Source organism: Heliangelus exortis, chromosome 5 (genome assembly GCF_036169615.1).
Source record: "Heliangelus exortis chromosome 5, bHelExo1.hap1, whole genome shotgun sequence".
NCBI lineage: Eukaryota > Metazoa > Chordata > Aves > Apodiformes > Trochilidae > Heliangelus > Heliangelus exortis.
In genome coordinates, this window is record NC_092426.1 from 25,108,623 (window position 1) to 25,130,607 (window position 21,985).

The 21,985-nt window shown below is 41.1% G+C and overlaps 2 protein-coding genes across 5 annotated transcripts in view; one reads left to right on the forward strand and one right to left on the reverse strand.

Moving 5' to 3' along the window:
• PRORP (protein only RNase P catalytic subunit) overlaps positions 1 to 4,495 on the reverse strand; it is a 44,711-nt gene extending 40,216 nt beyond the window's left edge. For 2 of the 3 annotated variants that reach the window (XM_071746130.1, XM_071746132.1), the window contains exons 1-3: positions 4,364 to 4,495; positions 2,390 to 3,772; positions 156 to 203 (exon numbers count right to left, since the gene is read on the reverse strand). In XM_071746130.1, coding sequence (XP_071602231.1) covers positions 156 to 203; positions 2,390 to 3,381 — 1,040 coding nt within the window. In that variant the 5' untranslated portion in view covers positions 3,382 to 3,772; positions 4,364 to 4,495. Of the gene's footprint in view, positions 1 to 155; positions 204 to 2,389; positions 3,773 to 3,969; positions 4,180 to 4,363 lie in introns of those variants that run through there. The other variant, XM_071746131.1, reaches the window with a different exon arrangement.
• A 140-nt stretch (positions 4,496 to 4,635) lies between these two features.
• On the forward strand, positions 4,636 to 21,241 carry PPP2R3C (protein phosphatase 2 regulatory subunit B''gamma). Of its 2 annotated transcripts, none has more exons than XM_071746137.1 (13): positions 4,636 to 4,753; positions 5,984 to 6,111; positions 7,245 to 7,349; positions 7,899 to 8,011; positions 8,587 to 8,684; positions 11,350 to 11,420; positions 12,159 to 12,291; positions 13,291 to 13,346; positions 13,420 to 13,495; positions 14,144 to 14,280; positions 15,908 to 16,045; positions 20,043 to 20,102; positions 20,795 to 21,241. In XM_071746137.1, exons 1-13 carry the CDS (start codon positions 4,705 to 4,707, stop codon positions 20,981 to 20,983), a joined length of 1,353 nt encoding a protein of 450 aa, XP_071602238.1. In that variant the 5' UTR covers positions 4,636 to 4,704; the 3' UTR covers positions 20,984 to 21,241. The 2 variants fall into 2 exon arrangements, with proteins under 2 accessions (XP_071602238.1, XP_071602239.1); XM_071746138.1 differs by having other exon boundaries at positions 4,690 to 4,839.
• Positions 21,242 to 21,985: the final 744 nt, after the last annotated feature.

The following is a 21,985-nucleotide window of genomic DNA, read 5'->3' on the forward strand; positions in this document are numbered from 1 at the left end:
GAGTTTGGGAAATCACGGGTACACAACAAACATTCATATTCTCAAGAATTAAAACATTTTCTTGCATAGGAAAGCTATTTTTTATACTCATGAAAGAGGTTCAAGATAGAATAATCAAGACAATAACTCACTTTTAAATACAGTGTTCTACTTACCAGTCTTTGATGTTGGTCAAGTGTCCTCTCCAGTTCCCTCCTGGTATACTAAAATGTACAGAGGGAAAAATAAATAAAAACATTAGATCTGTATTTAATAAGTCTTGAATTACAGATAAAGAATAACACTATTTCAGTCAACATTCAGAAATAAGAGACAATCAATCACCTACCTGGCAAAGAAATTATACAAAGATTTCTATGATTTATTAACACTTGAAAATATTACATAAAGAACAATAACTTAACAACATACAGAGAACTAACACCACCAACCTCCCCAGTTTGTTGTCCTTAAAACCAGACAAATAACCAGGCTGCACTGACAATTTTTGAGGTGCTGCCTTACACATTCATAAAGCACCTCAGAACTCAGATGGGAAAGCAGGAATCACAGTTTCTATGTAAATGTCATCCTGAGAGATGAAGAAAGACATCCTGCATTGAGGCTTTTTGACTTCACATCATCATCATTGCCACTACCACAGCTGCCATCACACTGCTGTAAATATTCCTTTTTGTCCACAAGACACAAAGTGGAGTAGGTTATGGAATAGGAATACACATACCAACGAGCAACTGCAGACACCTCTCCCTTTGCCATTGTTAATTATCATAGGCTGCACAATTGCACATGCTGTGGGCTTTGGAATAACCATCCTGCTTCTGCACTCTTCCCATTTCTCATGCTGATACATAGAGGTTCTTTAGTTATCTTACAAAGACAACAGAAAATCCTGCATTTGTTGCACACAGATCTCTCTATCACATCTGGCTTTACTCACTACTAGAAGTCAGTGCCAGTCTGTTCTTCAGAAAAATAATTTTTCATAACTAACACTTCGTACACACAGAGGCCACTTCTGTACTTACTGCACCAGCAACTTCCTTTCTCAACAAAAGTCACCTCCCAATCTGCATTGTTTTTGCAAAACTAACAGTGCTAGAAGTCATCAGATTGTAATTCTTTTTAGGAACTCCCATTTTATTTTCAATGACCAGCATATACAAGTTCAGTGCTATCAACTGGACCACACGAGAAAAACCATTTTGCACAGGTCCACAGATAAAAAACCAGAAGGGATCACCCAGTTTCATCCCTCTGTTATGGACTTTGTTTCTTTTCCATTTTGAAACATGTCCTTTAGGGAAACACCCAACATTGATCTTAAAATATGAATCTACCACAATTTTTTGCAAATTGCTTTAACAGTCAAATACCATATTAAAGATACAAACAGGAGTTTGTCTATGTTCAGTTTGCCAGTCTATACAAGAAGTATATAGAATTTCAACGTACTCACTGCCCCTGCAGTCTCCTTGCCAAGGACTTTTTATTACATTGGGTTTCCTGCATGTGCAGCACTCACCTACTACTCACCCTCTCTACGTGCTGGGGTAATAGCAACCCCTACAAACTTTCAGCCACTAAACCAGTTCAACTCAAGCCTCCTCTCTCTGCTCCCTAGCTGTTCCCAGGAAAAAAAGCAGCTAAGCCACTCCAACAGTGGTACTGTGTTCCCACAGCCGTATCTTCCACCCAAGATCAACTTGTACAGAGGTTGTGCAGCTCACATAAACCAAAGCCAACACTTAAAAAGATGGGCTCACATACAACAGCATGACAAATATAAATGGGCTCAGGTCAACCACGCTGCTTATGGGTGGTGTAACTGGCCACAATTTGCAGAGTCTGACTGTCAGTACTCATGAAAACAGACTCTGTGGCCCCCTAAGTACTATGTAAAAACAAAAAGCCTCCTATCAAGATTTCTCCCCTCCTATTATTCTCTACAATTTCAACACTTAATCTTCACTTAACCTAAGCCAAATTTGCTGGCTCTTTCAAGAAAGAAGCTACCTAAATTTTCAAATAATTTACTACTTCCATACTATTGACATATTCTGTGAAAAATCATTATACCTGTCAGCATTTCTTATGTACCAACCCCAGAAAGAGATGAAGCCAGGTATTTGGACAGTCATGGTCCTTCACAATTTCCATCTTTTTCTCCCAAGGAATAAAATTTAACAGGTAAAATCTTTGAAGAAAATACAAAATCAGTAACTTTACACTTGGAGCAAAAATCAAATGCATCTTTTCATTACAATATGTCTATCATAGAGAAGCAACAACTAAAATGAAACGTTGAGGGATATTTTTAGAGTTGATTTATGGAATAATCTGAATCCCATTCTCACAAATAGGAGCTTGCTATTGAAATATTATTTACCTTTCAAACCATAGCTTTATACTCCGCATAAATGTTTTGTGAGGGTATATCTGGTTTTCTCTCAAATGTAAGAGGATACCAAACAGCTCTTTTCGTAACTCAGCATCTTTCATACCCCTGCTGAAGTCAAATAAGGCCTTCAGGATATCCAAGGTTGGCATCAAATCCTTAGACAACATTTCATGGTAAAGCTCAAATGCAAGGCTCATTTCTTGGTGACGACCAGCTGCTTTGATACAGGATTCATAGTTTGTCCGTGAGGGAATCATAATCTTTTTTACTTCTTCCAAAAGACTCAAGGCCATCTTCCATCGATCTGAATTACTCAGCCCCTTGATAAGAAGGCTGTAAGCCCCACTTTCTAAAGTCTTAAATCTGATTTTCATTATATCATACACATCCTGAATTTCTGCAGTCTGCCCCTGCTGGACACACAATGCCAGATACTTGACCAACAAATTATATGCAATGTCACCATTACTCTGTGCTACCTGGGTCAGCAAGGACTTAGCCACATCAATGGGGCTGTTGTATTTGATCATACTGTTAAGCATGACTTCTTCAAATACTTCAGGTGAGTGGAAGTTTTCCCTCAGTCTGTTCCACTCCTCAGACTTGAGGGGTTTTTCTGGAGGCTGTATGCGTCTAAACCTATGCCTTGACAGAACTTGACTCATTAACTGTTTCTTTGGAGCTCCAACAGAGGAAGAAGAGTGGAATTTCCCTTCAGATACTTCTTTAGTCTCATCATCCCATCCTTTTTCTTCCTCATAATCAATTTTCTTCGTAGGAACAACATCAGTTCCTTTGGGACTCACTGGTAATGCAGTGCTAGAAGAAGTCATAAAACTGAAATAGTTAATCTTTTCCCTGTTGGGGATGCTGAAAGAAACTGCAAACAGTTGCTGGAATCTTGAAACAGGCCAGAACATACGACATTTCCACAGCAAAGCCTGAAAACCCTGTTGACTAATTTGAGAAAGGAGTGCCATGACAAGAAGAAATTACCTCACTGTTAGCTCAAAGAAAGTTATATAATGCAATTTGCATAAGGACATTTATTATAAAAGCCCAAGGGCCGTCAATGTCTATAAACTTCAGTTTCAAAATGCTTGTTCTACGAGTCCTTTCTGCCTCTTAAGAAGACAAAAAATAGTAAAATCTCATTTCCCAAAAATCATTCTCTTTGCCTGTGAGAACATTCATCCAAAATGAGGGAATCTTTCTTTCTAGAGCAGATGTTTTGCAGATTTCCAGCTTATCATTTCTGTTTGTTGGCTTCTGTATTGAGTGTGTTGCACCCAGGCAGGCAACTGATGCAGCCAGGCAAAAGCCACAAGTTTTCTTCTCCCTGTCTTCATGCACATCGAGTCTGTTGATTTCCTAAAAATTAAAAATAACACTGCAAAATCATGACCTGCTAAATTCCTTCCTTGCATATTTACAGCTGCACACTAGCAAACCAAGTTCAAGGCCCCTAGATAGTTTTTGGTCAGGAATCCCAATCCTGATCCCTCGGGCAATCGCAGCATGGGATTCCTAGGCTGGTTCTCACACCTTTCAACCAATGATAAACTTACATTTAACAGGATTCCCCAAACACAAACCCTTGGTAACGCTGCTGCCCCTAAGGCAGCACCCCTAACAGCAATTACAGCGGAAATCCCACAAGAATATTGTTATAAACGCAAATACCAGCAGCCTCGCCGGCACCCGGGCTGGCAGCGGGATAGCCTCAGGAGGAGGCCCCGCAAGGCCCCGTGTCCCTCACTCCGTGCGCTGCGGCCCCGCTTCGCCCGCGCTCCCGGAGACTACAACTCCCAGCGTGCACCGCGGCCCGGCCCTCGCCAGCGCGCTGCCCGCAGGGAAAGTCCCTCTCTCCCTCTCTCCCCCACTTCCCCCGTTACCCCGCCAGAGTGTAAGGAAGCGCGGTCCCGGCGCCGGTGCGCCCGAACGCCTCCAACATGGGCTTACCTTGCTCGGTGCACGGCAGCCATGGGCACCTCTGCGCCGCCAGGCTCCGGCAGGGAGGCGCTTACCGCAGAGGCCACCGCACGCCGCCCCGGGCGCTCTCCTGACGCAGCCCCGGAAGAGCTGCCGGGCCCGGACCCGCGCCTGTACGGGAACCAATCGCGTTTCACTGGGCTGCCCAGCGCCTGACTGCCCGGGCGGAAGCGGCAGCTCCGCCATCTTGGTTACGGGCACTGCGCTTCCCTATGAGTGCGGCGCGACGGGGAGGGGGCATCGCGCATGCGCACGGGGCAGGGCGGCGGGTGGCGCTGTGGGTCACGTAGCGCCGGGCGCGCGGGGCGGCCATGGACTGGAAGCGGAGCCTGCGGGGCCGCCTGGCCGCCCGCCGAGCGCGTGAGTGACCCGGACCGGACCGGACCGGACCGGACCGGACCGGACCGGACCGGACCGGAGGCGGCGCTCCTCGCCGCGGGGCTGGGGTCCGTCTGTCAGGCGAGAGGGGTGGGGGGCAGGGAAGATGTCCCGTAGGTGGTCGCAGTGTGCGGGGCGGTGTGTCCAGGCTGACGGGGCACGCGGCGGCGTCTCCGGTGTTGCCTGAATCCCCCTTGGGTCGGACAGGGCTGGGACTCGTTCTGCGGAGAAACGGACAGAGAGGTTGAGAGGAGGGGCGGGTCTGAGGAGCCGGTGCTGTGCAGGGCGGTGTGGATGCTTTAGTGACCGCTGTGACAGCGCTGGCGGGTCACGGCTCATCGGTGAGCCCTCCGAGAGCTCCTGAAGGGAAAAGAACAGCAAAAAATGTGAAACGTCAACAACAGAGAAGCTTAAGTGGGAACAAGTGCCTAAAGAAAATATTTTTGGGTTGGAAGAGACCTTAAAAGATAATCTAGTTCCAACCCCTCATGCCATGGGCAGGGACACCTCGTTCTGGACCAAGTGGCCCAAAGCCCCATCCAAAATCCAACCCAAAGCCCTGAGAAATGAGACCTGTGAACACTCTCAGGGATGGGATTGACTGCATCTTCCCTGGGCAACCTGTTCCAGTGTCTCACCACCCTCAGATGAAAATTTCTTCCTCATATCTGACCTAAATGTACCCTCTCCCTGTTAAAAGCCATTTCCCCTTGTCCTGTCGCACACGTCCTTGTGAGAAGTCCCTCCCCAGCTTTCCTGTAGTCCCCTTCAGGTACTGGAGGGATGCTATAAGGCCTCCCCAGAGCTTTCTCCAGGGATTTCTTGATGTTACAGAACAAAGGGTGATACTGTGCTGCTGCTTATGCTAAGCAATACCTTCAACCATGCTACCTCTGTAGAACAAGAATGCTGCTGCTTTGTCACTCATACCCATGTGTCTCTTGCAATCACATAACCTACAGAGAATCAGGTGTGTGCACTTAGTGAAAGAAGTGCTTTGTAGATGCTCAGATAGAGTATGTATGTGACATTCAATATATGTGTAATATAATTTACATCATATTCCTGTGCTCCATTCTTTTCAGCCCTGTGTTTGTGTTACTACAGAGCATAGATACATAAGCATCAGCATTAACTTTTTTTTTCAAGCTCCTTGTTAGATTAAAACCCTGTTTGAACTACAACATGAAAATTCTTTTCTGTGTTAATCAGCCAAAAAGACTGACCAAGAGCTAAAAGATGAAGAAATGGAATTGTTCACAAAATATTATATGGAATGGAAAGGAGGAAGAAAAAGTGGCGTTACGTCATACACCAACATACCACGGTTTTACTACAGGGTAAGTGAGGTATCCAGATAAACTTCAACAAGAGCTTATTCTATGTTTTAAAGAAAGTTGTGCTTATTCAAATGGGCATTTCTGCTTCAGAAGCTTAGGTAGTTTGAAGTCTGCATTATTGCTAAGCATAGTTTTTTGTTTTGTAAAATTGTAGTTTGCAGCAGTTTCAGATAATTGCTAAGCATCTCATCAAAGGCCATGAATTAGTTCTGTGATCAGGCTTGGCTGTTTACTAATAGGAGGTCCTTTTTCAGGGAAACTTCGTGTTTTAACTAAATTTTGACATACCAGTGTTAATAAGTACTTTTCTTCATGGTTCTGTTTGGACAAAATGGGACACTGCTTCATGAAAATGCTGGGTCATTGGCCTTGCAGACAAAAGATAGGCTTGTTGCTAGCATCCTCCAGCAGAAATACCTGGTCAAGCAGTGTGTATGTGAGATAGACTCAGATTGGGATGGGGGAATATGGCTGCACAAGTTTGACATCTTGATATTACTGGCAGTTATCAGCTTGACTACTCGTCTGCTGTCTAACCTTGCAAGGTCCCACATCCCTTAGGTACATGAGAACTTAATCAGCAGAAACTCATGATCCTATGTTTCAGTTGATGTATATATGCAACCACCCAAGTTCAGCTGGTACTGTAGTTTTACATGTAAACATCAGCAGAGCATTCATATTAAGTGTTCTTCTGTTTTCCTGGCCAAAACAATTCTGGTAAACATTCACACTTTTGAGAGTCAGCCCTGCCACAAATAGGAAGTGCTGCTCTCTCCTAGTAAAAACACAGCAGTAAATGTCCTTTATGTGTGAGCCCTCCTATATTGCAACCAAGGGGAAGTGCTTACTGGATGGATTATCAGGTATGAGGTAGGTCTCTGTCTCTCATGTTAAAGATGTCCTGCTTTAAAAAATCTTTAAATATTAAAATAATGTGATAGAGTATGCAAGTGATATCCCTGTAAAAGAAGCAGGCACCATACAGCATTGTGGTAGACAGGTTGTTACTTTCTGTCAAGTAAAAAGCTTCATTGTAGTGTGTGAGTCGTGACTACCTAAGAGTGCTTGTTAGATGTGTCATTTTTGAATGGTACCACTGTACAGGAGATTAAAGTGCCATGATGTTTTAGTTGCCAGCTGAAGATGAAGTCTTGCTTCAGAAATTAAGAGAAGAATCCAGAGCAGTCTTTCTGCAAAGAAAAAGTAGAGAGCTGTTGGATAATGAAGAGCTGCAGGTAAGAAAATACTTTCTGCATGTCTCATAATGGCTTCCGACAAGTTTTCCTCTTTCTGCAGTTTTATTATCTCCTGTCCATCCACAGAATCTCGTGGTAGGGTACTTTTTATTTAGGCCCATTGGCTGGTTGTGAAGTCCTAGCTGAGGCTGAAATGCTGCATGATCTTGGGCAGGTGATGTCAGTGTAAAGCTTCCTCCTAATGATGCATATGAGGACTAAATCTGTGGCTTCTGGTTTTCCAGCACATTCCAACAAAGTAGGCCCAGAAGAAATAAGTTCTCTTTACGTATCACTGAGGGAGGCTCCAAAGATGATTGAGTTTACTGCAGTGTAAAGACCAAAGGGATGTGACCCTAGAAATCCTAGTGAGTGAGAGAGTGTGTGTTTACGAGCAGTGGAAGTATCACTTGTTTTTTTGGCTGAACTGATCATGTGTACTGATTAACTGAGATAACCTTGCAGCAAAACAGTTTTTAGATGCTTTGATTTAGGCACATTGATGTCTGTAGAGAATGTCTTCTTAACAAAATATAAATGCCTTTTAAGAATCTGTGGTTTCTACTGGACAAACATCAGACATCACCAATGATAGGGGAAGAAGCAATGATCAACTATGAGAACTTCTTGAAAGTTGGTGAAAAAGCTGGAACTAAATGCAAGTAAGGCTTTCTTCTCTTGTATTTGCTATAATGTTGTGGCCAGTGAACAGCACATTTTATACTTGAAGAGGAAATCATGTCTCCAGTGATATTGCCAAACTTTCCCTAATATCTTCTGATGGAAATTTTCCTTCCAGATAAATATTTCTTCTTTTTGCTGCTGCTGGAAACTGCTGTTGTGCATATAGCTTTGTGATGGAGTTTTGGGCAGAAGCAGATTAGTTGTCAGTACTGGCAATTCCATTTGTGTGAATATCATTGTACAAGATTGGAAGTTACCAAATATTTTGTACTGAAGAAACATTAAATTGAATGAAAGCTCTCAAAACTCCTGCATCACTGAAGAGTCAGTGATGTGAGCAACAACAACAGTTGCCTTTTACTGAGTTTATCATTGTTACTTGGTAGGATTTCACTTGGTGGTTGGTAGCAAATTAACCTATTTGGCTACACAGAACATGTTCTGTATTGTTAAAATAATATTTTAAAGTGTCTAATTTGTTGATACTGTAACTGGATTTGTCAGTGCAGTGTAATCAGATGCATGGAAGTGGCTTTGTGTTTATGCTTTACAGGCAGTTCTTCACAGCGAAGATCTTTGCTAAATTACTTCATAATGATCCTTATGGGAGGATCTCTATCATGCAGTTCTTCAATTATGTCATGCGAAAAGGTTGGTTGATGCTTATTCTGTGTTCAGGAGAAGTTGTTTGATTTTCAGCACTACCTTAAGCTTTACTAATTACTTGCTGTTCTCTTCGGCAGCAGTGAGATCTTGCCCTGGGTTGCTAATTCTGTTTTCCTGGAGGCTTGGGAATTTTTTCTGGTTATTAGGAGGGGTGGGAGTTCACCCTGTTTCCGAAATCCACCTTTCCTCTCAGCCAGAGATATTCTTGATCTGTTTGTTATATATCTTGTAATTCTGGTTTGCTTTACTCATGCCATACTGTGAAGAAGTTCAGTGAAGTTCTGTGGCAAGTGTGATCCTAACCAAGCTGTGATCAGTCTGTCTGGTGAATATATTGCTTTGCTGTTCTTCCTTCTACAGAGTGGTGTTGTCTGTGTTTTCTAGCTGTGCTTATCACTATAGCCTTAGCTATTCTTTCATCTACTTTTATTATAAATAGCTATTTGGGCTGAAAAATGCAATTTTTTTTTCTTCTTCTAAAATCTGTATTAGATCTTGTTTAAAAAGAAAGGGTAGCAGAAAGATTGCCTCATTGCCTTGTCCCTGGCTACTGGGTTCTTAGGTCTGGTAGAGCCTTCAGGAGGGGAGAATGACACCTCTCTTTAAAATCTTGTGGACCAGGGGATGTGAGATGTGCCACCAGGAAACCCAGTGACTGGATGTGCAGAGTAGGCAGGAAAGGAGTAACGGGCACGTTTGTAACAAATGGCAAACACAAAACCTTCATGAGAGGAGATCTGTGAAGAAGTCTGTGGAAATTGGATACCTTTCAAAAAGGTCTACCCAGATGGACACAACAGAGGTTCTTTCAGAGATCTTTATTTCATTTGTTTCACCAAGAAGTTTTAAGTTCTGCGTATTTATGATGGTAACTTTTTTTCCTAAAAATCACCAAAACAAAGAAACAGAGACAAAACACCCACTAAATTTAGACATCTAAAACCTTTTTGCATGTCCCATCTTGATAAAATTTAATTTTCAGACTCTGGCCAATGTTGGTCCTATTGCAGTGTTTTTTTGGAAGTCCCTCGGGTCAGTTGAATAAAAAGATCCTTGGTTTTGCTACCTGACAGCACTGGAATTGCCTAACAAAGTTGGCCCAGTAGCACGTCTGTGCAGTAGCTGAGATAATTTCTGGTGTTGGTTGTGTAGCATTCTGTATGAGGGCTAAAGGCCAGATAGTAAAGGAAGAAAAGACTTAAATTTCCTGTAGGAGCTTCCAGTTACTACTAGAGACTGGAATTAATGATTTTCATCTATAGTTACTGCTAAATGTCCTTCAGTGAGGCACTGAAAGGAAGGGAAAGTATCAGATGATGAAGTGTGTTACTCTGCAGCTGCTTGAGCTGATCCAGGTTAGGACAGTGCAGTCCCACATTTCACCTTCTTTTGGTGAAGCTCCTGCAGCAGGGCCTCAGCCTGCAGAGTGGTGCTGCAGCAGAGAAAAGGCCATAGCATCCTGAGCTTCAAAAATGTTAAGCTGCTGTGCTGTGTGTTATGCAGTTTCCTAACCAGCTGAACTTCAATTTCAACTAATTTTTAATTTAAAGCTGAACTTCAAATAACGAGCTTTTGAGGTTTTTCTTTTGTAATCTTGTTAAATTTTTAGGAGTACCTGCATGTATTATACCTGTGCTAAACATGTAGCATTCTGTCTTTTTCCATCCTACTTCCAGCTGGAAGATTTCCTGCAGTCCATGCATTACAGCTTTTCTTCTTCTTTCTTCATGATCTACACAGTCCTTTTGGGGGGGGGTGAGAAAATGGTGAAGTTAATAACAGAACAATGGCAAAGCATTTCCCAAAGCACCATCTGCCTCCAGTTTTACTCGTCCTTCAAAAGGAGAGGAGGTTGAGTCTGTTGAATCACTTCAGGGTGTGTGGTGCACTTACCTTCAGCCAACAAAGAAACAGCCTCACCATGTAACCTCTGTTATCTTTGAGTGATACTTAGTCCACCTTGACAAACACCTTGAAGAGTTGAATGTTGGTATGAAGCACAACTTGTATGTAATAAGAGGAGCTTTTAAACAGTTTCTTCATAAAATGGAAGTTAAATTTAACATGAAGTGTGTGAACAATAGTTTTTATGTTTAACCTGAACTCCATCTCTGCTAATGTGCTGTAACAATAGCCTCAAGCACATTGTCTGTAGGATATCTGATTAACATGCCTCATTGCAAAAATAGAAACATATGCTATTCTGATTCTCCTGTTGTAACTCATAAAGGAGGACAAGACCTTTGGCTGTAGCTGCAGTGTCTCTTGAAGCACCAAGGTCTATAGCAACCTGACAAGAAATCTGTGTATGACATTGTTCATCTGTTTTTAATGCAATAAAAATGCACTGTCAGCCAGATCTCTAGGTCAGCAAGGTAGAAAAAAAATCCATATGTTTCATGCAGCATAAAGAATGGTGTCTGCTCAGCTGTTTCCCACATCTAGTTATTATAAAGCAGTCTTGGCCACAGCAGACCATGAACCACACCTTAAAGATTGAAATGGCATTTCTGGGCAGGACTGGTACATATCATGGCTTTGCTCCCAGAAAAATAGGAGGTAAGAGTTCCAATGGTGCCTGTGGCATTTAGAATAACTCCAAACTTTGGTGAGGCTTCAAAAACCTCTAATTCTGTTTCCTGTTTCACAGTGTGGCTTCATCAGACAAGAATAGGTCTCAGTTTGTATGACGTGGCAGGACAGGGCTACCTCAGAGAATCAGTAAGTAACTTCTTGATTAACTTGATGTCTGTCTTTATTCAAATGACACATCATCCAAAACGCTCCAATTTTCTTCCAGTCTTATTGCATAAAAGCTGGTATTGTAATTGAGATTTGGGGTGGGCACATTTTTTTTGACAAACAACAATCTGTATTCTAGAGATACAGTGAGGGGAGTGCTGCTAACCTGTTCCAACACACAAGTAATTCTCTGAAAGAGAGATCAGAGATATGAAGGCTTTGTGTGATTACCACTTAACTAGATTTAGTAAGATATAGCAGAAATCACAAAAAAGGATGGCTAGTGTGTGTCTCAAAGAATTATTCTCCTATTCTAATAGGAGTTAATGCATGTCCTGTCTAACAGGAGTTAATATTATAAATAAGAAGGTTCTAGTTACCCCTCTAAAAGAGATCTATTTAAGAATATTCAGCCATAGGACAATCCAATTAGGAGTGTTGCATTTTTATTTGTAAAAGGTACAGTTGAGTGCATTTGCATTTGCTTGTAAATACTACCTACTTTGTTAACAGTCTGATCTGTTTGTAGACTGTTTCAGTCATGGCATCACACCTGTATTTATATAACCTAGGATTTCTTGCAGAGAAACAGGTTTTTGTCTGCTTTCTTGCTCTTTCCTGCAGTGTTGCAGGAAATATAGTGGAAAGCAAGGCAGAATACAGCAAACGTGCAACCATAGTAGTGCTTAAGGCTTGTTTTCTTTCTTAAATCTTCAGGATTTAGAAAACTATATTTTGGAACTCATCCCTACTTTGCCACAGCTGGATGGTTTAGAAAAATCTTTTTACTCCTTCTATGTCTGCACAGCAGTTAGAAAGTTCTTCTTCTTTCTCGATCCTCTCAGAACAGGTAGGTTTTGGGAATGTTTTTATGTTAAAACTGTTCCACTGAAGCTACTTGTGTTTTCAAAGTAGTATGTAGTTCTCTTTGTAGGATTTTGTTTATCAATCTTGTATTTGAAGATTAATCTTCACTGAAGATCATGAGTCTTTATGTGGGTCTAATAACCTGCTTCTCCAGCTAATTAATTTCTGTGACATAGCCACCAGTTGTGGAGTTGTGGTACTATAGAGTTATCTCACAGAAATTGACAGATAAGATACTGTTTCATCATACTGCATCATTAGCAGTAGCTAATTTTATAAGTGTTTAGGGTGAATAGAAAATGCAGCAGCTAACAACAGAAATGCTTGGCAGAACATCCCTAGAGCTCTGGAAACACTCAAGAATTTTGATGTGCTTCTGTTGTGATTAAATTTGTGTGCACCATGTAAACTTGTTGAAAAATGTTTGCAGTTAGGACTGCTAATCCTGAGCAGGCAGATGGAGCTCCCTCGGATGAGAGTTTGCTCACTCAAAGCTTCAGTTTTGCACCAGCCAAAGCTACACCAAGAGCAGTGCATTCTGCCACCCTAGCTTTATGTCACATCTGTAGTTTCTGAAGATGTAAAAATATCACACCACTTAAAAGACTCTGTTGTTCAAATAAATGTTTTAAACATGCCTTCTTTGCATTTTTTATTTTGCATTTTGAGTTGAACACTCCCATTTTTTTTAAATCCAGTTTTCTGGCTTTTAAGGCTTCACAATATTGCTTCTGCCAATATCAGTCTAGTTTTATTCAGTCATTTTTATTTTTATAAGCTTATAAGCTATTTTAATTTTATCTCTTAAGTTACAGCTTTATCCTTTATGTTAGAAATTGGTTTTCTCTGGTTTAGTTTTTTTAAAAGGCTTTGGTTTTCTGCTCAGAATATTCTTTTCTTATGTAGAATGACCTAAATAAAAATAATCAAGTGGATATGTTGGCTGGGCAGCTGCTAATGTTTTTTCCTTTTCCTGTTGCAGGGAAGATAAAGATTCAGGATATTTTAGCTTGCAGCTTCCTAGATGACTTACTGGAGGTAGATATCTCTTATCTTGTACTACTGTATTTTAATTTACTCTTTCTGAATTCTAACTTTGTGTTTCACTTAGTTAAGGGATGAAGAACTTTCTAAAGAAAGTCAGGAAACAAATTGGTTTTCTGCTCCTTCTGCATTAAGAGTTTATGGTAGGTTCCTTTATACGTGTATGCTTCACACACACACGCTTTTTCCTTTTCCTCTAATCCCTGCCTTGTCTGACTTAGACACAATAATAATATTATTTTCCTCTGGTTTTGTCGATTTAATCCTCCTGGTAGCTTGTCCTTTCAACACCTGTAGCCATCCTTTCAGTATATCTTCCTGACTTTCTTCACAATTTAAGTTCTTCACTATTGCTCTTTACCATGGTTTTTATCCTCCATCATTTTGTGCTGGTTGCACAAGAAGATTCCTCTTTACCTCTCCCTTTTCCCTTTGGCTGTTCCGTTCATGCTTTTGTGTCATCTTTAGCTCTTCTTTAATGCTTACAGCAGATCTGTTTAAAACAAAATGCCTTTAGCCTTCTGCTCCTTTGTATACACATCCTTTGCTTCTGAGTCTTGAGTAGAACCATTAACACCTCATGGGAATCCTGCTTCCCCTACCTTCATGTTCTGTGCTTCTTTATGGTGCTGTAGGAGTATTGTGGATCTAGCATTTTCACACTTAAATATGTTAACTTTATGATGAAAATTAAATAAATGTTAAGGAAGTGCTGATTTTTCTTTCTTTGTTGAAACAGTTCTTTGCTGATGTAGGTGTATTATGTTTTGCTTTCTACATCTTCTCCCTAGGCCAGTACTTAAACCTTGATAAAGATCACAATGGCATGCTCAGCAAAGAGGAGCTGTCTCGGTATGGAACAGGGACTCTGACCAACATATTTTTGGATCGCGTCTTTCAGGAATGCTTAACTTATGATGGTGAAATGGTAATCCCATATATTCACTTTCTTCACAATGTAGAAAGTTTGGCTTATCTAGATGGGAAATATCTCATCATCAGTATCTTAAAATAAGGAACAGCTTGAAATGAAGTAACTTTTGTTTATCATTGTACACATAAATTACTGTGCAGCAGAGTAGGAAATTAGTGTTCTGAACAGCAAGATGATCACAGTGTGGCTTAAAGACAGTTTGCTTGTTTTGAAAAGCAGAGGTGATACAAAAGTCAGACAGGGTAGGATAAATCCTGTAGATTCAGTAACATAAAGTGCATACTGAAAAAATGTATGGATGTAGCAATGCTTTTACATACATGTAATTTTTTAGAGAAAACCAAAGACTAGTGCAAGGTAGGTGGTCTGTCCAATTCTTCATGAAGACAGCAGGGATTTTTGTTGAAAGCTTTCCATAGGTCTGAAAAATGAGAAGTCTAACTAAATCAGAGTTAAAACAGCAATTTTATCATATAAAACTTATATGTGTATTTATTATGAAAGCTTTACTTAATGTATTTCTAACCTTGTCATCTGCATTCAGATGACTGAACTCTCAAAGTGGTAAATTACAAATTCACTATACAGGCCTTTTACTGCCTTAGCAGTTTTTTGTAGAATCTCAGAATCATTGAGGCCATGAGGGATCCTCTTGATTGCCCTTTGCTGAACTCACTGCACTAGGTTTGTCTTTCTTTTCTATGGAGGAGGCCAGGACAGGACTAAGCAGTGCTGGTCTAAGCAGTGCTGAGGAGAAGGATCATCTTCCTCAACTTGTCAGCAAAGCTCTTCCTGACGCAGCTCAGGATGCTGTCAGCAAGGGCACATTGCTGGGGTGTGTTCAGATTTGTCACCTTTAGAACCTTGAGGTCTGTCTGTGCACAGCTGCTTTCTGCCTGGTCAGCTCCCAGAGTGTGCTAAGGTGCATGAGGTTGTTCCTTCCCAAATCCAGGATTTTTCATTCCCTCTGTTGTACTTGGGGAAGTTACTGTCAGCCTGTTCTCCCAGTCTGTCAAGCTCAATCTGAATGGCAGCACAGCTCTCTGGTGTTCAAGGTACACAGGGTTATTATATACACAGGACTGAAGGATTTCTGTCCTTGTCAAAACTGTATCTTGATTTGGAACCCAAAAATTAGTACTATTGAAAAAGAAAAGTGTGATGCATACTTCTGATGTCTGCTAATGCTTCTACCACGTGATTTGCCTAAGTACCTACTCTGATCTAAGGATTATATATTTTAATTTGCCTAATAGTTTACTGTTAATGGTTTAACTGCCACTGGAGATTTAATTTTTGGTAGTGAAAATCTTTTATATGGCCTTTCTTCATTACATGAGTAGTCTAAAGATGTAGTAAACATTGTTTAAAACATATACAGCATGTTAAATTTGGCTTTAGGTTTGGAATGCTATTTTACCAGGATTTTGTATTGTCAGCAGTCATGCACAACTCACTTTTCTGTTCATGTTGGTGGTAGCAGCCATTTTCTGTTTCATGTTGCCTTTTTCAGAAAATAGCCTGATCCCCTACAATGAAATAGCTGCCAATTATAAAGTTCCTGCTTGCAAAATCAATTTAGAAAGAAGACTGTAATAAACTTGATTGTATCTACTTTTAGGACTATAAAACCTACCTGGACTTTGTGCTTGCATTAGAAAACAGAAAGGAGCCTGCAGCTCTGCAGTATATTTTCAAGCTGCTTGATATAGAGAACAAAGGATACCTGAATGTCTTTTCCCTTAATTATTTCTTTAGGGTAAGTCTCTTTATACAGGTAGGCCATTTTCTGTGTTTGTAGTGTTATATCCTGTGTGCTTCTACATGCAGATCTGCAGGAAATCACTTTAAATTACCAGTGCCCACTGGGAGGCTAGTAACTACTTCTAAGAAGATTTAAAATATTAAAAAAAAAATTCCAAAACTTGGAAAGAAGTCAAAAGGTATTTTCAACAATTTATCTGCAGTTGAAATGAACTGATTTTGTTCAGGAAAATTATTTTTTTTAAATTAAGATTGTCCTAAAATTGTTTAATGATTATTTACTAAAATCTGTTATGATGGTTCTAATTGATTATTGCCCCTGGTTTTAATGGCCACTGTAATCCCAAAATTCAGTAGAAGGAATGAAAATAATGAAATGTGCAGTGATGGGTCTGGGCAGCTGTGGGACTTTTTATTCAGCGTATTGATTGCAAAAAGCTTCTTGCATTTTTCATACTCTGTATTTTTATCTGTTGTTCCCTGAATAGATTTAAAATGAGATTTTAATTCTTTATAATTCCTGTTAAAATGAGCCTAAAGCTTGTAAAGTCTTCCTCCAAATTGTAGTTTGTGTGTGTGTAAGTGGTTTTTCATTTCTTTTTTTCTAGTGGTGGTTTTGGTTTGGGGTGGGGGGTGGATCTTGTTTTATCTTTTTTTTTTTTAATAGATACCTGAGCTATCTTTGAAGAGGAAGTTTCAGGCAGTAAAATGGTATTTTTGCTGTGTTATGGGTGTGATGCTTTTTTCATGTACAAGATTCTTTCAGGGATATCTATTTGGACACAGGGACAAGTACTTCAGTTTTCTTTATGTTGGTCTTTGTATTATAACTAAAAATAAATAATGCCATTGTACTTAGCTGTATGCTCAAAGTACAGCAAATAAGGTTTGTACTTCTTCCAGCTCATTAAGTAAAGCATTCAGGACTGCTCAAGGCATAATCTTATATCCATTTTATTTCTATATTGCAGTAAGTCTCCAGTTCAACATGAACTTTGATAGTGACTACAACCATTTCATTTTGTAAAATAAGACTTCTTATCTGGAAGACCTTGTCTAAAAAGAACCCCACTACACTTTTTTCTCTTTTAGTATCTTAGAATCATCAAATAGTTCAGGGTGGCACAGACCTGCTCCCCCGATCTGCTCAGAGCAGGGAGGGCTGGCTTCATGGTTAAGTTGATCTGCTCAGGGCCTCATCCAGGCAAGTTTTAGATACCTCCAAGGAGGAGCCCTCTTTGGGCAACGTCTTCTGGTGCCTGACTGCCTGGACTGAGAAGATTTTTCTCCAGTGCCCCTTTCTTTCCTATCTTTGTCTAATTGGAATGTCTCTCACTGTAAGGACACAGAGTCCTTGCAGTGTGTGTCCCCAAGAAGAGTCCTCCTGTGTTGTCTTTAAACCCCTTGCTAGGTAATTGAAGGTATTGTATTTCCCCTACCACCCCAGCCTTCTGTTCTCCAGGTGCATAAATCCCCATCTCAAGCCTTTGCCCTCATTTGATGGGCAGCTGTCATGCAAGGACTTGGAACACTGAGGATCCATGGGAAACTGAGCAGTACTCATCTCTCTCTGCTTTTACAGGTCACTGTTCCCACCATTTTCTCCATTTTTTTCCCATGGCAGAAGGATTTAGGGAGGCCAGGGACCATGTCAACTGTCTCTGATTTTAATAAAGGGTGTTAATCTACAGTTTTATATTTTACAAAAGTATGAATTTTAGTGTTGTCATAGTACATAAGTGATTCTAATATGAAAGCAATTTAACAAGGTAATTCAGCATAAGCTCCAGAGTCATGGCAATTTTTAAGCATGTCTTCAGTTCCATGGCTTAGTTATTGAAAAGGTTCCTTGATGTTTAATCATACTCCAAAACGTGTCTCTCCTTTACACTTTTGGGAACAGAATGTTCCAAGTTTTCCTTGAACTCGGAGCAGTTCCTTTTGACTCAGAATATTTGCTTTTCTGCTATCCTAAGTGTGGGTAGGTCTGCAGCTACAGGGGCTGGGCTGGTACAGCTGTGCTGACAAGGCTGTGCAGGTTGTGCTAGTGACACAAAGTTTTGTTCCTGGTTATCACTTGTAGGCAGAAGTTTGGGGTTGCAGCAGTTTAAATAGCACCACACTGAAAGAACAAATAGCAGAGAATACTGTTTTGCTCAAAATGAGAAATGCCCACCTATGGCTTGAACCAGGAGAACAAATGCATGGACAAATGCTCCAAAATACAAATACATCACATCCATCACATTTGATCAAACAGAACGCAGGTCACATTTTTAAAGTAACTGAAAGTGTGAGTAGCCACACTGCTTTGTCTTTTCCCTTCTCTCTTTCCCTAGTCTGTATGTCACGTTTTCTCAGGAAACTGAACTTCCTGGTTGGGGTGTGTTAGTGTCTTAAGCTTTGAGTGATGATCATCAAATGTCTGCATATCCCATTTGCAGAGTGCTCAAACACTGCACTCTGTAGCTGTAGTGAAAGTTGGATGTTGCGGCGAGCCTTCTCTTGGGGACTCGGCTCTTCTTCAGAGCTCTCTTGCCATCCCTCTCCTCAGGCATCTTCATCTCTTGTCTGCTTCTGGGAGCATGCCTTTTATCTTGCCCTTCAGCCCCGCCCATTTCCGGCTGGGGCAGGCCCTAATTATTGGGCGCAGCTGGGCCTAAGCTCCCAGTTCATTATCGGCGACACCTGAGGACTTGTGGTTCTCTCTACATTTCCCCCCTTTTTGTTGTTTGTTGAAAAAAATAAACTTCATTTTTTCAATAATTTAAACATTTTTCAATAATTTAACATTTCATTATTTTTCAACATTTTTCATTACTTTTTTAAACATTTCATTATTTTTCAACATTTTTTTGCCTATTTTTTGAGGAGGGAAAATTTGGGCTCTTTAGCCTCTGTTAGCAGGAGATGAGATCTTAAAAACACCAGCTCAGTTTTCGCTGGTACTCGCCACCTCGGGATGCCTGGCCATGCAGAGGCTTCTCTGAGCATTCAGCGCACCAGTCTTATCGCGTGTCCCTAGGGCCCCGTTTCAGGACCGCACTATCGCGTGTCCCTGGGGGCTCCGTTTCAGGACCGCACTGTCGCGTGTCCCTGGGAGACTCCGTTTCAGGACTGCACTGACTTGATGCGCACTCAGAGCTCCACTTCAGCTTCAGCATTCCTCAGGTTTGAGTTCCGCGCGCCAACTCGCTGCACCTTTCGAGCCTCATTCTTCTCTCCTGCCTGGCTCGCCATTCCGGGCTGTTGTATCTTGCCGTGCTGGGCTTCTACTTCTACACGCCACCTACAGCATTTAAGCCTGGCCTTGTGGAGCTTTTCCCATGGTTGCGTATTTGGAGCTCTTTCTAGAGCATCCCGCACCAACATGGTGGCTCCATCTGACGTGGTTGCGTATTTCGAAGCTCTTTATCGCCTTCCGCATTTAAGCCAGGCTTTGTAGAGCTTCCCGCAACCAACGTGGTCGTGTAGAGCTTATTATAATACCTCAGCGCTCACGGCTGCTGTTGTTGCCCGCATTCTCCACCAGATGTTGCGGCGAGCCTTCTCTTGGGGACTCGGCTCTTCTTCGTAGCTCTCTTGCCATCCCTCTCCTCAGGCATCTTCATCTCTAGGCTGCTTCTGCTTCTGGGAGCATGCCTTTTATCTTGCCCTTCAGCCCCGCCCATTTCCGGCTGGGCAGGCCCTAATTATTGGGCACTGCTGGGCCTAAGCTCCCAGTTCATTATCGGCGACACCTGAGGACTTGTGGTTCTCTCTACAGTTGGATTCTTACCGTACCAAGAACTGTGAAGCTAGGGATGTGCATCACTGATTATGCCTTCCCTCCCCCCTGCCTCACTTGTGGAAGGGAACTGATTGCAAGCTGTGCCATGAATGCTTTGTTACAGGGCTTTACAGCTCAAGATGCAAAAGCATTTAAAAAGTTCCATACAGTGTCAGTAAAATAACTGCACTACCTATTCCTAATTTTTCTTTTGTTTTCCTAGGCTATTCAGGAACAAATGAAAATCCATGGACAAGAGCCTGTTTCTTTTCAGGATGTCAAGGTTTGTTTTACTGAATAGAGAACTAGTTGAATAAGCATTTCATTATGCACTCCTATTGTAGTTTCTAGGTTGTTGTATATTTAGTGGCAAAGTAGTAGGGTTGATCAGACTTGTCCTACTCATAGGTTTGAAAATGTCTTTCTATTCAGCAGCTGCTCTGTAAGAAATCTGTTATGCAACTGTTCTAGTAGTTTCCTTACTAATAGACAAAATACCTGTTAAATACCTAATTGCTGTGCCTTACAGTTGAAGATACTTGGCATGTCTATTTTATGGTTCAGGACCATCCCTCTGGCAGGGGGTTCTACTGGTGGCTGAACACACCTGTCTGTAAAACTCTATTACTGACTACTTTGCATTTAGCAGTTTTAGTACTTAATAAAAAAAAAGTATCAGAGCTGTAAAACTTAGCTCATTTAAGCCAACAGAGACTCAGGTTCCCACTTTGAGGCTAAAGCCTCCCCTGCAATGCAAATTCTTATTTGTGATGTGGGAGCTGAGCACACTGCTCCAAAGCCAGTTACTGTGCTTTGTATTTTAAATGGTTTGGACCTTAACAGCTATTTTTTTGTAAATCAGTGGAGGCAGCACTGGTTACCCAAAGATCATTCTGTATCTGGTATGAAGCAGCCATTATTGAGCTTATTAATGTGCTGGGTTTTTTTTCCACAATTTTGACTTTTCTTTCATAGGATGAAATCTTTGATATGGTGAAGCCTAAGGATCCATACAAAATCTCCCTTCAGGACTTAATCAATAGCAGCCAAGGAGACACTGTTACCAGCATTCTAATTGATCTGAATGGGTTCTGGACATACGAGAACAGAGAGGTCCTTGTAGCAAGTGATAATGACAGTGCTGCTGATGTTGATGATACATGACTGTGAACAGGAGCAGACTCTGTCCATAGAGATACCTCAATCTGATGCAGCAGCTGTTTGAAGCTGGAAACATTCATTATTTCAACCAATGGCTCTTCCATTTTACTTGCCTTCCTCCCTTACCTCCCTGCCCCACATGATACAAAATGTGGTATGTACAGAAATAGCAGAATTAATTTCTGAAATCAAAAAAGCAACTGTTGTTTAGGAGTTAAAAACTCTTTTTTTTTTTAAAAAAATAAATATTTTTGGACTTTTTCCCTGTGTACCAAACCCTATTCTTATTTGAATGCCCTATACTAAATGTGAATTTACCCTGACAGTAAGGATGTGATTCTTGGTATCTTAAGCACTGGCCTGTACCCATTCAGCCGTCCCAGGCCTCCCTCTGCATTCTCTTTGGCTTCTTCTAATGATAGCACTGTCAAGCATTCTGTTGTAAAGGCAAAAGTCTTCAGTAAGAGGAAAAATTTAGTTTTTTTTTTTCCCTTATGTTGTCCAGCTTTCTGTTAGACACTTGGAGGATAAGTAACTAACTATTGAATTGACTGAATAGTTACCTAATTTTTCAGAGGTTCATTAACAGAAACAAAACTGCACTAGCTTTAAAATTAATCCAAATACCTGTGTAAAGGTTTTCACCAATTTAACTTCCTGTGCAAGTATTTTACGTAATTTTACTTAATTGTACAGCAGAGCTATAGCCATAGTTAAAACAGTGACACTCTCTTACTCTGTAACAAAGCTGCAGAAGTGTTTCAACTTTGAGATAAAATTACAGCAGCCAGGCCAGAGGTTGCAATCCTACCTTGATTGAGGTAGTGCTGAACACATGCAGTGCATTGACAAGTGCTGCATGAGATAGTGAGGATAAGGGGAAGGGGTGGTAAAATCTTCTGAATTTCTATGCTTGGATATTCCCCCAGGATGTGTGACTCAGTAAAGATGGAACCAGTGAGGAGCCACATGCTGTGGTGTGCAGGCAGAAAGTTGCAGAGACCG

Excerpts from the sequence above, each read along its gene's own strand:
- PPP2R3C (XM_071746137.1), top strand. The coding sequence starts at position 4,705 with ATGGACTGGAAGCGGAGCCTGCGGGGCCGCCTGGCCGCCCGCCGAGCG. Across the intron at positions 6,112-7,244 it reads TACCACGGTTTTACTACAGG|TTGCCAGCTGAAGATGAAGT; the intron begins GTAAGTGAGGTA and ends ATGATGTTTTAG. Across the intron at positions 8,012-8,586 it reads AAAGCTGGAACTAAATGCAA|GCAGTTCTTCACAGCGAAGA; the intron begins GTAAGGCTTTCT and ends TATGCTTTACAG.